At 32.6% G+C, this 18,288-nt stretch overlaps 2 protein-coding genes across 3 annotated transcripts; both read right to left on the bottom strand.

Annotated features, from left to right (window-relative positions):
• Positions 1-122: 122 nt before the first annotated feature.
• Positions 123-4,027, bottom strand: LOC128883444 (uncharacterized). 2 transcript variants are annotated; one of them, XM_054135802.1, is made up of 10 exons: positions 3,447-4,027; positions 3,242-3,398; positions 2,006-3,153; positions 1,855-1,952; positions 1,441-1,777; positions 1,250-1,375; positions 1,124-1,200; positions 872-1,070; positions 561-799; positions 123-505 (listed from the first exon to the last, which is right to left on the bottom strand). In XM_054135802.1, exons 1-10 carry the CDS (start codon positions 4,014-4,016, stop codon positions 433-435), a joined length of 3,024 nt encoding a protein of 1,007 aa, XP_053991777.1. In that variant the 5' UTR covers positions 4,017-4,027; the 3' UTR covers positions 123-432. The 2 variants fall into 2 exon arrangements, with proteins under 2 accessions (XP_053991777.1, XP_053991779.1); XM_054135804.1 differs by having other exon boundaries at positions 1,124-1,187; positions 1,309-1,375.
• A 4,734-nt stretch (positions 4,028-8,761) lies between these two features.
• On the bottom strand, positions 8,762-18,197 carry LOC128883443 (uncharacterized). The gene is made up of 12 exons (XM_054135801.1): positions 16,772-18,197; positions 16,370-16,718; positions 16,123-16,273; positions 14,848-16,070; positions 14,693-14,785; positions 13,695-14,472; positions 13,395-13,591; positions 13,232-13,331; positions 13,000-13,180; positions 12,727-12,937; positions 12,424-12,681; positions 8,762-12,356 (listed from the first exon to the last, which is right to left on the bottom strand). Exons 1-12 carry the CDS (start codon positions 17,773-17,775, stop codon positions 9,486-9,488), a joined length of 7,416 nt encoding a protein of 2,471 aa, XP_053991776.1. The 5' UTR covers positions 17,776-18,197; the 3' UTR covers positions 8,762-9,485.
• Positions 18,198-18,288: the final 91 nt, after the last annotated feature.

Raw genomic sequence — 18,288 nt, 5'->3', positions numbered from 1 at the left:
ACGTATTCTCCAAGCCAAGTTTATCTGCTTCCCCAGTAGGCAAATGTCTCTATTGTGAGTAACATGTTTCTTAATGTCCTTCTACCATCTTTTACACAAACAAATGTTAAAAACAAACTGGAAGAAATTTTGTTTTTAATGTTTTAAAAAGTTTTCTTTAAATCAAAACATATTTTTCTTAAGAGTTTATTTCGAAATATCAATTTGTTTTTTAATGGCCGTACAAAATGACATTTTTTTTTTAAATAAAAAAAAGTTTATAAGATGACTTCCAAAAGACGGGAGTTTTAGTAACAACATACATTAACTCGTTTTTTTTTTATTGACACTCAAAAAAAAATTTCGTTTTTGTTGTAATTTTTACAATTTTACTAACATTGTTAATTCGTTCCAGAACTTTGAGTAAAAAGAAACGGATTGAAACAATAATTCTTAATCCGTCGGGAATTTTAAAAAATGAGGTACTAAACATTGCATAAGCTGAATTACGTGGTGTCGAACAGCTCTGGAAAAAACGAAATTTTTTTTTTCATTTTCGCTAAAACAACAAACATTATTACTTGTCTTTACTAGAAATTAATGGTATTAAGTCAGGAAAAAGCTCCAAAACAAATGTTTGTTTGAAAGGTTGAGGCACAGAAGATCCCAAAGATTTTACAAAAAAAAAATGTGTTAGCGCTAAAGTTCTTTCATTATCTTTAAGCTTGAAAACATTTATTGTATGGAGAAGTGGATCAAGTTCTCTAATTTTTACTAAAGCTAAACAGACTTGTTCTAAACGGTAACGTGGCACTGGACACTACATGTCACACAAACAAAATTTCAATGTATTTTGAGCTATTTGGAGAACTAATGAAAACCTCTACCCCACCTGACCACTGTCGTTCTCTTCCTTCACATAATCATCAAAAAGTGTTCTTATACGATTTATCAAACAAACTATAATAATGTAGTATTGCCGCTGTACCAGTGTATAATTATCAACATGTTGATTAGTAGAATCCTTTTCAAGTGAAGCATTGAGAGGTAGCATTCCATGGTTCCCATACGCTTTGGCAATATGAAATAATCTGCAATACAAATGACAAGTTTCATAGTTCATGAGACTACCATATCAACTAACACAGCAAGCCCTAGTACAGGCACGTTTTGATTATATGGGGAGTATTTACTAACGGAAATGTTCTCTAAAAAACAAATCTGAGGTTGAAAATATTGGTAAAATTTGATTAAAAAAAGAAATTCGTACGAGAGAGAAAGCTAAAAGGTTATTAAGTTTTGAAGGTATCATTGCGTTACACGGTCTACCCTGCTTTATTAATAAGATTTTTGCTAAAAATGGGAAAAGATCACTTATGTTATTATTCAAGAAATTCTATAATATCAAAAACAATTCATGGAGTTTTACTGTCTATGTAACAAGTTAAAAACAACATTCACCTGAGGTGAAGAAGACGAAGGAGATATAATTTTTTGAAAGCTTAACCATGTGTCTAACAAAGCCATTAAAGGAATGGATAAAACCTCTAGAAGATCTAAGAGGTTTGACGGAAAATTTCGGGTGTCTTGGAAAACGTAATCCAAAAACACTTTAAGATCTAAAAAGGTCTGAATCACAGCTTCGTAAACATAACTTTGATGGGATAGAGCATGGAAACCACGTAAGAAGATAATAAGTGAAATCAGTTGAGTACAAAGCTTATATGTAAGGATGACAAGACCGAAAAAAACATCATCAGAGTTTGTTTTCAGTGTAGAAATATGAAAATAACAACGTCTAAATCAACGCAATAATAGACAATTCTGTTTGACATGACATTTTTAAAGGAAACCCCCCCTCCCCCAAAAAATTACCTTTGAATTCGTGTTACAGAATTAATAAATCGAAACGTTTTCACCAGAAAATTAGGGTTTCCTAAGAGACGTTCGCATGAAAAAAAGTAAGAAAAAGACTGAGTAAGAAACAGAGTTTACAGGGATAGCAACACGATATGTTTTCTTTTACTTTTTTTAAAACAGTTAGCCAAAGATAAGGGGATAAAATCAACAATTGTTCCCAAGGAAAATGCCCCTCTAAAAGTTCGAAATAAGAATCGATTGTGAGTATTTTCTTTCTTGCAACACGTAGACGCCGTTTAATTTTAATGATTTGACAAAATTGTTTAGAGAGTTCTGGATGGTCCTTTAACGAGATGCACAACTCTGGAATTAGCCAAGAGGGTAGTGAAACGTAATCGTCATCAAATGGATTATTTTGATCGTTTCGACACAATTTTTTATATTCCAAAGTGTAATTATAAGTCTCATCATCAAGAGATTCATGTTTTAATTTCAAACTTGTGCAGGTAGAAAAAAATTCAAGTGGCATAACGTTTTCTGTATTGTTTCCTTCCAAGGTTTCTTCGTTACCATGCATGCTTTGTATTGAAATTTTTTCTTCAAAAGGGCTTTCAGATAATTCGGTTTTTCTTATTGGGGTACAAAAATCTGCTGGAATAGAAGAATATGAGTAATTTGTTCGTATTGGAGGGTCAGGCAAAGTCGATGGATTGAAATCATTTGATTGGAAGACTAAATTTTTGAAAATATTTTGATTAAAAAAACAAGAATTTTTAAAGCATTTGTCCAAAGAATCACCAGTTTTTACGTCGTCGGGATAAGAAAAAGTAGTCCGAAGAAACTCTAACAATTGATCAGATTTCATTACGGTTAAAATATGTTTAAAAAAATACGTGTCATATTTGTTAAAAAAAAAAGCACCGGAAAGAATAATTTTTTCACATAGTTTTAAGGATGGAAAAATGCTTTCAACATGTTGTTCTGAACGATATGGATGATCTTTAGAAAAATTCAATTCAGGCATTTGTGCAATATGAACGGCGTAATGAATTGAGGAAACACAAGCAGCCAAAAGTCGAGTACATCTTTCTACGTTTTTTTTAAAAAAGAAAGGAAGAACATTTAAACATAATTTGGTTACAGCTCCAATTAAATGATCCACAATTTGGTTTGGTATGACCGAAAAAGACCATAACGCTGTGATGAATTTCTCAAATAAAACCCAATACGGCTCCAATAAAGAAAAAGATAAAAAATTGCATTCAATGCTTTTAGTAATTACCACGACAACAAACGACAAACATGCTGCAATAACTGTATGAAAAAAAAAACCGAATGAAAAAACAAAAGAATTTTTATCATAGTGTGTTATGAACAACAGGGCGAATTGTGTGTATCCTACCTTGCGGTGAAGTCGAAGGATTTTCGGCACAATTTAAAAGAATATATTTAGGAAATTTGATGGCAGTGTCACAAGTATTCTTTAAAAATTTGTGAGACTCATCGAAAAATGTTTCAGAAGATACACAACTTATACAATAGTGAATTAATCGAGTAACCTAAAAGCTGGAGTAGGAAAAAAAATTAATAAAAAAAAAGGGTCCTACAGCATCAAATAAAATAGTAAAGGTTTCATTCCATAATTTGATCTGTGAGTCACGTGAGTGATGATGTAGAGACCCATCGTTAGCAGGCATTTGTTTTTCAAAAAAAGGTTCATGTTCCATAAGGAGTTTATAGGTTGAGACGCAGTCTTTCAAAACATGAAGAATTATTTGAGACACACAATGTTTAAAAATGGCGTGATGGTTTGAAGATTTTTGAAGAATTTCTTCATAAGCAACAAGTAAACTTTTCAAGGCACAATTCCGTACTTCAATGCGTGAATCAAGAGCGTGATATTTAAAGAGATGGAAAATGATTATTACCGTTCGTGAAAGTTGTTCTTGTTCTTCTAGTGGAGAATGCAAACCAAGTGGTATATGAAATTGTTGAGTTGCTAAGGAGAAATTTAGTGCACGATAAGCGTGATTTGGTAAAATTGGTAGAAACGATGGTTGAGCATTGGTATTCTCTTTAAGAAGAGTATAGCGCCGAATAAGACTTTCAGCCAAAGTCCATAATAACCCAACCGAAGTAAAAGAAATATTATGACCCGATTCGTGACAGGAAGCCATTGTCGATAGAGACAAAGATATTAAAACAAGGGCTGTCTAATAATTAGAGAAGAAAAAATGATGGATTGGATAATATTAACAATGTAATGTTTTTTTTTTTTTCAATTACCGGTTCATATATTTTCATACGATATTGTAAAATTAAATATTCCAAAAATGTGAAAAGGTCGTTATGCTGTAAAGTACACCATCCAATGGATTTAAAAGAAAAAGCATTTTGAAGACAATATGTTTCTGTATGTGAACATGCTGTGACATTGGAAGTCAACATATTGAGATGAAGTAACCAAATTTCATTATTTAAATCATAACTCTCTTGCATACAAACCGTAGTAAAAAGAGTTATTAATGTCCAAGATACCGATGATTCAATACGTGATCCATTTGATGTAATTAAAGTATACATATTTTTCAATATCTATAAGTAAAACAAATGATGACAAGGTTGAAGAAAAAAATTCAATAAAACAAAATTTACCGTATATTTCAATGAATTGTTTGGAGTAATTCTGAAAATTTCAATAAATGTAGAAAGAATTACAGATACTATAGAATGATCAAAACAAATAAGTGATGGGAGATTTGAAGACGTGACTAAGGATAACGGTAAAGCGATCTTATTGATGACATGGAAAGCATAAGTTTTTAAAAAATCTATAGCATTTAACATATTCTTTTGTGTTATAAAAACAGAAGAATGGAAGAGTTCATGAAGAAGATGACAGATGATATATCCATTTTGCGCATGTTGAAAAAATGAAATATTATTCAAAATGTATATATAAAAAGAACTCAAATAAAAATTATCTTTTGAAGAAATTGTTGGATAGGTGGCATGCCAGATTAAATGATTTTTTTTAATAAACTGATTTTTTAAAGCTATAATAGATGTCATATTCATTGAAGCGAAATCAAGCTGTAGAAACGTGTCATTGGTGATGAACGACATAATACTTTGGACTAGATTTTGTTGGTGAATTAAACCTTGTTGTTTTGGAAAGTCCGGTTCATTAGCATTGCTCTGCTCAAGTAGACTGAAAAAATCTAATATAGAGATGGCTAAAGCTTTAGCTACTTTTTTCAAACCATAAGAAAACTGAAAGAATGCCTCTGTATTATGAAAAAAATTAAAAAGTCTTGAAGATATCCATTTAAGATCATGAAAAGAAATGAAGAGTGGGGATATTTTGTGATTCTGTGATTGGTTGAATTCTAAACATGTAGAGTCGCCTAATAATTGAAGGGATTTTTGAAAACATGTCAAATCGTTTGACATGACATTTGTTTTTGTATTGCAATCTAAAAACAAAAAGTCGTGTGGAAACATATCATGAAAAGTTTCAAACACTTTCAGAATTAATAACCAATGCGATGTTTGAAAGTAGGAAGCAAAAGATTCGACGAGCTGTAAAAAGCCATGAAAACAATGTAGAGTGCATTGAAAAGAATGACTCCAAGACTTTGACGGAAAACATGTTTCCAAAGCTAAAGATGTTGTGAAATCGTGAGTGTTTTTCGTTAGTTGAGTAAAATACAGTTTTAAACAATTTCGACAATCCATATTTTTCTCACAGGATAATTCAGTCAAATCATTAGCCAAAGTATCAAATGCCATACACAGATAACGTGATAAAAAAGATAAAGTAGCCTGTAATCCACAGGGAAGAGAAAAAATGCATAAAAGTGCAATTAATCCTTTAAAAATTTCTATAATCAAACAAAACATTGTTAAGCTTAAGACGGATAAATCTAAAGAAAGAAGAACAGATAAGGAAGACAAATACTGCATCCATAGGGATTTCACGTAATTTTGTAGTTGACTTTGATTGTATGTGAGTGGTTGAATGAAAGGAGAATAAATAATGTGATTTTTTTGTGAAATGTTGATAGAAAAAGAAAGGTAGCTTAATTCCTTTGATGCACCAAGAATAGATGGTGTACACTCAAAACATGAATTCTTCAGCACTAAAAAGCCAATAAAAACCAAAATATTTAAAGGAAATCAAAAATACAAAGACATATTACTTTGGTACATGGAATCAATACAATCGACAAGGCTTGCTGCTAACATTTCAATATATAATTTTAAAACAAATAAAAGACAATTTTTTTCCTTATGGCTTTGAAGACATTCTAACGGCAAAAGTGAAAGGTGAAGATGATTCGTCAACTTACTTACGTAAATTTTTTTCTCGAGTCATTTCTTCGTTTAAAAAAAACTTAGTTTTAGAAAGAATTTCTTTCATCATTTCGATTTGTGTCGTATTGTGTTGGTCATCAACAAGATTAAAATGTTTCTCTTTTTCGACCATTTCAGTAAACGCCTTTTTATGAAGATTCCATGGCTGATTGTAAGTAGAATTATCTAAATGGTTTTTTGTGCCGAAATTGTTTAAAGGCGTGGTGTTCAGTGGTTCGTCAAGTGTATCCGGTAGTTGAACTGTGTTTTTTTCGTTCTAAAAAAAAACGTTTTTAATGTTTAGATGATTCGAAAACGAATCGAATGAATCCGTTACCTGATTGGATGGAATAGGGGGTTGGTGACGAGTCTTAAAAGTGTCTGCTGATTTTAACTCTTCTGTGGTTGATTTCAATTCTAAATGATCAAAAGCCTTTTTGTTTTCTGTATGAGTTGTATCCCTTTTAATCAATTCTCCTTGATGCATATCATTGGGATTATACAAGGAAGTTTTTTTGTTTGAATGGTGGGAAAGTGTTGAAGTCAAAATACCATGCTTCCACCACTCAGGAATGCATTCTGTTTGGTCGCAATTGTTTAAAACTAAAGTCGATACAAAAGAGACGGATATATCATTCGAAAAGCAAGTATGAAACAGTTGTCTGAAAAGAGGAATAACGGCACATAAAAATTCTACCTTCCAAGATGGTTGTAACGAATATGTTAAAAGAAGAAACCGAGAAAACAAAAGGATTTGAATTAATTGGTTTTGATTATTTGATGCAATATAATTTGAAATTAATTCAGTCCATAAAAAAGATAAAAAAGAATACAAGGAGTTTTCATTAACGTGAAAAGTAAAAACACTTGATAAAATCGTTTTTTCTTTATGACTTGGTGCAATATAAAGAAACGGAAGTTGGTCCGGACAAAAGGAATTGACCGAACCCATTAAATTAGTATAGGTGAAAAGAAGTTTTAAACATCTAATAAAAGAAAACAGTCCTTGGTCCAATAAACCACTAGGAAAACATTTGTGTTAACTAGCATGATACTTACAAGGACAATAAATAAGGTTCCTTCAAAGGGAGTTTAACAACATTCAATAAAAAAAAATCCAGTTCTTTACGAACAAGTGAAAAAAGAAATGAATCATACAGTTGTGTTGATTTCAAAAAATCTAGCAAAAAGACAACAAGATCAAAACAAATACCTAATGAGTCCGGTAAAGATGAACATAAAGAGTCATTTGAACACGTGTTTGTTTCAATAAAAAGTGTATGATGAAAAAGAAAAGATATCATTTGACACAATTGGCCTAATACAAATCCAAAGCACAACCGATTTTGCTTTATAGCTAAAGTAAGCACATAACGGGACGTGGATGTATCATCCAAGACTAATGGGAAACATTGATATGTCAAACATTTCAATAATTGAAATAATGCGGCTTTAGATGCATTTTTAACCGCTGGAAATGAAAATTGAAATATAATAAATGTTAAAAAGATTTCGAAACCACAAGGTATTTTTAAAATAGGTTTACAATTAAAGGAATAACACTTTTCAACGAGTAAAAGAAAAAATGAATCGAGCTGAGTAGAGGAAATGGAATACGATGAATTCAAAACAGGTGTTGCAATAGAACAAAGTAAGGTTAAAATTTGTATAACTTTTAGTTGCATCTGTTGAGTGTCTTCTTTTGTCATACACATGGCGAAAACAGTCCCTTTAAAATATGAACTGGCTCGAAAATTCAATTGACGGAATAAAAGCGTCCATGGTTGACCGAAAGAAAGATGTTTCGAACAACATAATAAACATTTTGATGACGTGACTTCTGTACTAATATTTTGACATAAAGGTAAAATAAGTTTAAATAAAACACTAAATTGCCCTTTTGTTAATAAGGTTGTTTTAAAGGCATGTATTCCCGTCGAATGACAAGTGCCATTGCGTGAACAAGTTTCCAGTGCTAGATTCAAATCATTTAATTGTTGCCAGCATCTAAAAAGATTTTGAACAATAGTTAGTATTTTATAAGCACATGCGCAAAGCTTAAGAGTTGGACACGGTTCATTCACGACGGCGCCTAAAAGTGAAATCAGTTCCCATGTGGGGAATTCCAGTACATCTTTTATAATGTCCTTTTTGGACTCGTTGCTAGTTGTTTCTTTTATAAAAAGAAAAACAAAAAATTAGATTTAAACGCAGCATGCCATTATGATCTTACCATTGCTCCAACCCGAAAATGTCTCCAATTGGTCCTTATACCACGTGATACGCGTTAAAGCACGGTGTGTCAATTCAATTAAAATAAAATATTGTGAAGCGAAATCTTCTTCAATAGTTGTTAAAGCTTCCAGAATCCCATCGCATATGGTTAGAATTTTATCTTTTGTTGGAGCATCAAGAAAAAATTCATCATTCATGGACATAATGCTTTTTTTTTTGATTGATCAGTAGTTTTCCTTTTTATAAAAAACTCAAATAATTCACACCATAAAACATTTACACACTACCCGTTTATATACAGAAACCACCAAGTATTTCAAAGTAGAAAATCTTTGTTTATGTGGTTGATTCTCTTTAGTTTTGTGTTTAATCACATTTTTCTTATCATTCACAGAACAGGTAGAATAACTGCGACATTAATTTTTCAGTTTGACTTTAACTGGTATCACGTAAAAGCACACACAACATACAATATAACAAACTTTTCACAAAGTTCTACAGCCGGTTCGACCCAGTAGTACATGCGTATCTTGCATTATTGTAACAATTCAAAAGGTTTCCTGCAACTATCATCCATTAGACAATCTATTGTATTAGGACATTCTCAGATAAGATGCAAGTCCATTCTAAGAACGTTTTGATGCGTCAATAAAAGAAGCCTCGCGGCTCAAAAGTTTCTTCTAATGTATGCGATCATACAATGTCAAAAGATTCATTGCAAAGACATCCAGAGTCACGCTTGTGAATCGTGTAACGGAAATTATTTTGTTTTTGGAGAAGTCGGTTCTACAACGCTATTGGGTGGCAACGGAAAAAGAGAGTGACTAAATAGGCTTTACACGTTTTTACATTTTGTAGGGTCACATGTGGAATGAATAAAAACATTTCCCACATTGTCATTTTTAATAACGTGTAATGAACAAGTCAGCAATTTTTTTTTTTTTGAAACGAAATTCAAAAGAAGAAAGCCCTTTTTTTACAATAAAGTAAAAAGAAGAAATCTATTGTTTTCACTAACGATGGTTTGGGGATGAGAAAAAAACAATTTTTCTGTTTTAAAAGAATTCCAAATGAGACCCTTGTATATTTTTGTGATGTTTCATTTGTGCATACACGAGGGGATCGGATAAAGTGGGCGGGTCGAAATTTTGCGATGGTCCAAGTGTAGGACAAATAAGTCTTGGCTTATTTTTCCAAGTCATCTGCTGCTGAGCTTGCAAAGCTTTTTGAGACATATTACAAAGAGAATTCGTTTTAGAATGAAACACAAACGGTATATCCGAAATGCTTTTTTTTCTTTTTTTAACTGTTGAACCTTTTTTTGCGACGTGCGGTGGAGATACCGGTGAGACTTTATGAAGAGCGACATTCGGCTGATAAGCTAATGTTTTTTTTGCTACAAGTACCGTTTTTGGTAAGGACTGTTGCGAACGATATAGTCGATTCTCAGGAAGGGAAACATGTAACGGTTCCTTTTGAAAAGGATCATTTGGAATCGTTGTTTTTTGTAAGGGTTTTAATAAAGAAGGTGATGTACGGAAAGGTATTTCTTGGGAAAGTGTTATGGGAAAAGATGATACAGGCGTTAAAGAAGGGTGACAATTCATTTTGTTGAAAGGTAATACACATATGGACGATTTCTTATGTTGAGCTTCACTTTTTTTCTTAAACTTATCTGCTGCTTGACTAACTGTATCCGAGTTATCCGAAGATGACACACTACTAAGATCTTCTAGAAGACTACAAGTCTCTTTAATTTTAACTGGTGAATTTCGTTTTTTTTGCGGTGTCGTCAACGCGAATGCTTTTTTATGCGGTGTTACGGATTTTTTTTCTTCTTGTAAATAACATTTTTCAACATGAGCAAAAAAATTTGATACAATCGAGGTTATAGGTCGAGTACGACTCAAGTAACCTCGTTTCGGATTGTGGCTAATAAGATTATTTTTTTCACAATAATCTCGTACATTGATAAAAGCACAAGTACCGTTTCTTTCATTTTTAGCATAATCTATAAAAGCTTTCCATGCATGATGCCTTTGCAATGTATCAGCATTCCCCACAACCCAAAGACAATCACGTGCTCGAGTAATAGCAACATTCATTCGGCGAATGTCCGCAACGAATCCTAAGTTAGCTGGAATGCTACTGTCAGATTTGTTTTGTTTCACACTGTTTTTTTTTTCATCTTGTGAAGGTATCTGAGTTGAGATTTCAAAATCACAGTTTAATGCTCTCACACAACTGAATATGATAATGCTTTTTTCACGTCCTTGAAACGCATCTATTGTACAAACATCGGGAATATTAGTAGGGCGATTCTGTGAATGTGTTGAAAGAAGTTGACGTATTTGGGTTACTTGTTGTTTGTAAGGAGTGACAATGGATATATCATTCCAACTTAGTTGATGAGCTTTTGGAGACGTGGGTTGAAAATCTTTGAGATGAGCTTCCTGAGAAACATCACTTAAATGAAAATGTTTATTTAATAAAGACAGTAAGGAAACAATAAAGAAAGCTTCATCATAATTAGATAATGATTGAGAAAAAGAATTTCGATTTTCTTGAGATTGAATATGAAAAAATAAAAAAGGTTCAAAAACACCCTTCCAGCGATGCATGGGTAAAGAAGAACGATTTTGTACGACTGGCGCATTGATTAAAGCATTATCATAAAAATAGGATGAAGGGAAACGTGCTATAGAAGGATGCATACGATATTGAATTGAAAGCATTTTGCTTTGAACACCACACTCTTGTAAACGCTGAAACAAACTACGCTCATACGCTAATTTTTTAGCTGCACGTGATAAAACGGTTGCAGGTAATTGTTGCGGATCACCTATTAAAACAATCCTTAAAGGTTCTAACCTTAAAGGAATTAATGTTGACAATTCAACTGCTTGAGCTGCCTCATCGATAATGATACAATCAATTGGTAAACCAGAAAGGCATTCATTTGCTGAACCGGACAAGGTACAAAAAAGGATATCTGTTTCTCTTAAACATGTCTCTTGACATTTCTTTTTTGTACTCTTCATATCCTCTCGAAACGTTTCTTTTAATCGATTCATTTGTGTATGTAGCATTTTTTTTTTAGTGAAAAGTTGATGTTTTGCTTGTTTTAAATCATTAGAATCCACTTGGGTACTCGTCGTTTCACAAAAAGCATTTTGAAATGATTTTGCTTCATGAACTGAAGGAAGATTCTGTAATGTGGTGGAAATAGAAGTTAATTCGTTTGATATTATTTCACGATGATTTGAATAATCTTGTTTTTTATTTTGCTCCGCTTTAATTCCATCGGCTTTTACATTTTCCGTCAGAGAAATACACAAAACTTCTGGGCGCGTTATACGCTGAGGATGTCCCACGCGCAAACAAAGAGGGTGAATCACTTGATTCGTCCCATCGAAACTAGGTAATCCTTGTGCTAACACACGGGACGCTACTTCATCTATCGCTGCATTGGAAGGTGCACAAACAAGTATTTTTTTTTTTAAATGGCCTCCTTCATTTGTTTGATAAAAATGTAAAAGCGCTAAAAGCGCCCATATGGTATGTGTTTTTCCAGTTCCAGGAGGCCCTTGTAGTAAAGCAACCCCATGGTCTATTGTAAAGGCATGATGTAACGCAGACGCTTGTGAATCATTTAATTTACAAATTGTCTTCACCGTTTCTAATGTGGGTCCTTTGTCCCAAAACCTGCGACATACGTGATTTGACTCACTTTCGAGCGTCTGCTCACGTTCCACCGGTAACGCTGAAGCACTTTTCGTTAAATAACTTTGTGGATGAAGTATAAAAGGAAACAATGGAGATAAATGTGACATGAAAAGGCTTTGTACTTCTCGTATAGATGTTGTTAATGAACCTAAAGTATATCCAATCCATTTAGAGTTGATAGTCAACTTTGTAGAAGGAATCTATAAATATGCCAATGAGTCATACAACATTACATGCAACCATGCTCTACTAGAAACCACCACGTACACGACGTATATGCGTTGTTGTTGCTTCGCGCAATCGAGATAACAGTCGTAATCGTATTGCATGTAAAGATGCTTCACCATAACGATTTTCAGAATCGTCATCTTTTTCTACAATGCATAGCGCGTAACCCTGCTGAGGAGGTATCCTCACTTCATCTAAAGTTTGACCCTCTAAGGATGTTGTTTCAACAACACCAACATTAGGTATTAATAAAACAAGATTCCAAGGTTGAAAAGGTAAATGAACATTTTTATTTTCCTAAAATCAATCAATGGAAATACTTTCAACCAATGTCACACCTACGGGTAATGTTTTCGTTTCTTTGTTAGAATCTAATGTAGGCTGACACGCTTCATTCTTCAGTTGGCAATCACCTTCAGCTGTTGCTATAATAGCTGTATTTCCAAGACGTGTACTGCGCGTCACAATTAAAGGAAATCCTTCTAAACGTCGTTCAATGCTTTCTTGTAACAAAGAACACCGACATTCTTCTAGAACTAATGGCTCGAAAATACTGGATACATGTGACACAGATGTTTGCACACACAAACAAGAAAACAAACAACACAACGCTACCGTTGAAAATCCTCCACATTATCAAAAGAAATAGGTAAACGTTCTGTTTTATGCGTGGATTGAATGATCTGTACCGACGCTAAAGAAAAAACATCCCATTCCAGAATTGTATTTAAAACTTTTTGAACATAAAAAGATGCCTTTTCCACCGCTTGAGCTTTTTCAGATGGTAACAAACGTTCTTTTAAACAAAACAAATTTTTTAAAAGAAAACAAGTTAAAAGTGACTTACGTCGTGAATTCAGTGACGCTTGTAAAGGTTCAAAAGATGGTGATTGTAATTTCAAGTTGTTTTTTTTAATAAGAGCCACAGAAGGACTTGTGACTAACATCTATTTATAACAAAGATGAAATCGTTTCTATACGGAAAGTAAAAAAAGCTTTACGAGTCTTACCGTACAACCTAAAGTTGAAGAAGTCCGTGATGGTGGTAAAAATGTTTCCAAGGAGGATGGGGCATTCCATTTTTTCGAAAATTTGTTTAACTGCTTTAATTTGGTTCCAACAGTAGGAACCACAAAGTCACCTTTCTTGCGACTTGGACATGTTTTCTCTTCTCCTAATTTTCGAAGTAGTGATTCTGCTATTCGTCCTACACACAAAAACATTCATAAAACTTATTATATGTTTCAAAAAAACAACTTGAACTAGTAAAGTCAATTTTTCAAAAAAAAAATATTTTTAAAACAAAAGACCTGTCTTTTTAGGTTTGAAAGGGTAAGGTTTGAATGAAAAATTTTTCAAAGTCACGGAACTCATGGGATTTAACATATTTTTCAAAAAGGCATTGGATGTACAGGTATTTTTTTCTTCACTTAAAGGTGCTTTAGAAGGCATAAACCGAAAAAGATCCCATGGCGTTGTCGTCACACTCTTCACATGCGAGTCTTCCAAAGAAATTATCATTTTAGCCTTCTGACTTTGAGTTATCTGGTCACAAAGATCTGTTAAGAGTTGAGTTATATTAGCTGGTTGATCTCCCCGACCAAGAAGTCGAATAAGAAAAGAACCTTTTTCCACTGCTTTTGTACGAAAATGACGATGAACCAATGTCATTCCTTTTGCTATACTTAGGCATAACGATTCTATAGATATACTGGTTCGAGTTAAACGCCATTGATTCCATAGACGCATTGTATCAATAGATTGATTTGATGTTGGTTCCATTAATTTTTTAGCCAAAAGAGGTATGTGAAATTCTTGTAATGCAACACACCAAGGTAAAAGAACAGTTGTCCATTGACTGTGTTGACGAAAATTTTCAATATGACTCAAATTTTCTATATCAATTATATTTGCAAGATTTTGTCTGTAAAGAACAAGCGACTCCATAATGCGTAAAGAGCTTGACATCCACATATTAAAGAAAAAAAAAATTATATCACTTATATAGAAAGCATCGCTATCACTCGACGTTTCATTTGTTGGACTCGACTCTTTTTCCTTTTTTCTCATAAGATAATCAATTGGTGCCTACTCAACATAAAGAACTAATGACAAACTTCCATAGACGCTAAACGAAACTGAAACTCATGCAATTATTTGGCTGCTAAAGACCAACAAAGAATGTTGTATGACAAGATATTAAGAAACGTATACACTTGGAGATGATTTGTAGTATGCGGAAATACAAGTGTAAGAAAGAAAAAAATGTGTAAAAGTTTCAAAATACGAAAAAGACGTGTGATCTTACTACTGGCAAAGATTGTGCAATGAATTCTACGGTTTTCCATCCAAAGTGTACAATGGTTTCAACTTGTTCAAACAGTTTTATAGGTAAAGTTTTCTATAAAACACATTCATAAACGAGTGGAGCTGGTAATGGATTTCTATCAAAAATTTCCGTACCTCTTTTATAACCTGTTGATAGCGTGATTCTAATGCTGGTAGAGAGAAGCATAAAAAAACACACCAATGCATCCACTGCGAGTGTTTTGATAAAGAAAGATGCTTTAATTGAACTTTGGTATGAGAAGAGAAGGCATGGAGTGCGACATGATAAATTTGTATTGTACGAAACAAAGTTGTTGCTGCCCTTATTATGGATGCTAGTAGAGGGTAAGGTGACACCTCTTCCATTAAAGCTTGAGCAAATTGAGTGAAAAGAAGATATTTTTTTTTTGAAAAGTAGATTAAAATTTTGGAACTATCCAATACTAAAGAATTTGTTGGGAAAAGAATCGATAAAAATTTTTGTAAATGAATGACACAAATTGGAGTCAATTTTCCACATAAAAAAGATGCTAATGAACCAACGAATTCTTCTACCCAAAGACATGTTTTGACACTAAGATCAAAAGGATTCGTTGCCTTTGTAGATTCACTCGTCACATCTTTCTTTGTGTGTGATAGTTTTAACTGAACGGATGAACAATGACTTAACGCCGTATTATTTACACATGTTGAAACCCGTGATTGTAGCTTGTTAAAAATTTCATGAGTTATTTGAATAAAAGTTGTGACAAATGCAGAACTGGTCTCCCATTGACTAAGATACAGTGTTTTTTCTTTATGTTGAAGATGAGGACAAAACGTTTTGAGAATGTAAATGTAAGGTATGTAACGTAAAAAAATGTCTATAAGGAAGGCGAAATTACCAGACGGCAACAACAATTGTTGGCGTATCCATTGCATAAGAGTAGTAAAATATTGTTTAGAGCGAGGGAAATGAAGAAAACCTTCAAACACATTTTCACTCGCTTGGGTTGCAGCACTTAAAAAAGTGATTTCATAAACAAAATCGGTTACCCCCCATTTAAAAATTGACTCTAAAAATGAAGAAAAAATTGTTTTGAACGTTAAAGGCGTGATTTGACAAAAATGATTTAAAGAATCCTCTTGATTCGTATTGATTAGAATACTTTTACATTGACATAAATGGGTTAAAAACGAATCTACATAATTTTCATAGTCAATAATAAAAGGATTTTTCACTTGTAAGGAATCATCTGATTTTTCAATTTTAGACTCAATGGGTAAATGACAAGGAATAAAAAAGTGTGAATCTAATGTTAGAATTCTTACAATCAAACGAAATTCTAAACTCATTAATGTGAAATCATATTGAACAACTGAAACAATATATATTAAAAAAAAAAAAAAATCCTAGTACGAGAAACGTACAAAATGTTTTAGAAAAAGAAGTCAAGGGCGGTAAGGAATGTAAAATAGAACAAAAACATAATCTCCATGAATGAAATTCTTCCTTGTTCATCGCATCATTCAAAAAAGTGTCTTTGAATTTTATTAACGAGAAAAATATATCTTCTAAAATCTAAGAAAAAACATCTCCCGACCCACACACCCGCCAACAAAAATACCAAAATAGATTTTTTTTATCTTAACACAAATTAATACAAACTCAACGTACATAGACACTGGTTAAACGTAAAGAATGAAAAGGTAAAAACTCCTTTAGAAAGAGTATACAATATCGGAGTGTGGATGAGTCATGGGTACAAACAGGGAATGGTATTAAAAAACTCATAAAATTCAAAAGAATATCTGAAGGAACTTTTGAAACAAGTAGAGCGGAATCAATATGACATTTTTGTAGTATCTCAATGACACTTGAACGTAATGGAATTAAAATGCACAGAGCTTCCTTATAAGATGGATGAAATGTTTTTAAAAAGCGTAACATTTTTTTAGCAATTTTTATGAGAGATTCGGTTGAAATCAAATAATCAGCTAAGAAATTAGAATCCAGTGAATCAGATCTATGCATACAGAAATAATAAGTAGAAATTTTTATTTAACCTTAAAAGCTTACACAAGTTGAACTGTTTTTTTTGATATACATTTTTTCCACAATCGAAATCCTTTATAAAAACTATTAAACATATCTTTTCGATATGTAGTTGTTGGAGTGTGAGTTATATCATGGACAAAATGCTGGCATAAATGGTCCAAAAATAAAGAGCAAATATTAGAAACATTTGGAGACGAACTTAAAAGTCCTGTAACTAAAGCAGCCAACATTGATGAAGGTGCTTTTAACAAAAAAGGTATCATTAAAGATAAAAGATGCTTCCACTTGTGTGAATGATCTAAAAAATCGTAAAGTTGATTTGATTCAGTTAACAACATTTCCTTCTTAGTAAAAAATCGATCTTCTTGTGATATAACTTCTAATAAAGCATTACAAATAACAGGAATTGAATCAGTTGCTTCTTTCTCTGTTAAAAAAGAATTGTTTTGTAAAGAAAATTTTTCTTTTTTGTTGTCTATCAGAACGGTTTGCTCCCCCCGCTTGCTCACCACAAAATACTCCACACACAAATAACAACGTTTCACACTCGCAATAACTCTTGACATTTCCCACTTCAAATACTCTAAATCTAAGGTAGATAAACTTGATGTATCGTACACGACTGCCATTGTTTGAAGAAGTTGTTTTCGAGCTATATGATATCCCATCATACAAGCGGTGCATTGAGATAACATTGTTTCTGCAATATAATTATAAAGTTCCGTTTGACATTCGTAAACAAAGCCAAATAAAAACTGATACACTTGATAACGATATCCATAACATGCAAATTTATTTGTTCCATCAACAAAAGGTAATTGAGTACAAAACATATGTTGTGCTTCTTTTGATCGACAGTAATCATAGCATTTTTCAAGTTCCCGACCTACTAAGGATTCATCATCTAAACAGTCGATATGTAAGAGTGTCTCTAGAGTATAGGATGAAGGAAGAGTTGAACATGCATTCGACCCAGAAGATTCTTCATTTGCAGAATTATTACCAATATTTAAATCTTCAATCATTTTGTTGAAGTGCGAGTTGTTTTTTTGGAATCGAATGGCAATAAAAAGTTTTTAACGTTAGGTAAGAGAATCTGAATCAAAACGTTTTTACTTTTCTGTTTTCAAAAAAAAATGTGTGAATGGTTTTCAACGACACTTCTTGAAATGTCAATCCATGCATTTTTTCGGTGGCGTCTTTGGTTTTATTCTTTAATTAATAAACCAAAAAGAAGATACAATAAGTTCAAAAATAAAGTAAATGTCAATTAGACGGCGTCAAAACGCTAGTGATTTTGAAAATGTTTAACGTTACCCATAGGTCATGCAATAAATGTTTTTAAAATATATTTTGGCTGCTTGTTTAATAAAAAAGAAAAACGTGGAACCCTGAGTAAATAAATCTATTCATTACTTTTTTTCTATTTAATAAAAAACATTCGTTTTAACAAAATGTCAAAGCATCTTCTAATTTGTTCACAGACTGTTTTAAGAAAATGTGTGAATTGAATCATTATTAAGAATTTTCATAACAAC

Source organism: Hylaeus volcanicus, unplaced genomic scaffold, assembly GCF_026283585.1.
Source record: "Hylaeus volcanicus isolate JK05 unplaced genomic scaffold, UHH_iyHylVolc1.0_haploid 12221, whole genome shotgun sequence".
In the NCBI taxonomy this organism is placed as follows: domain Eukaryota; kingdom Metazoa; phylum Arthropoda; class Insecta; order Hymenoptera; family Colletidae; genus Hylaeus; species Hylaeus volcanicus.
This window is presented reverse-complemented; position numbering and strand designations above follow the sequence as displayed.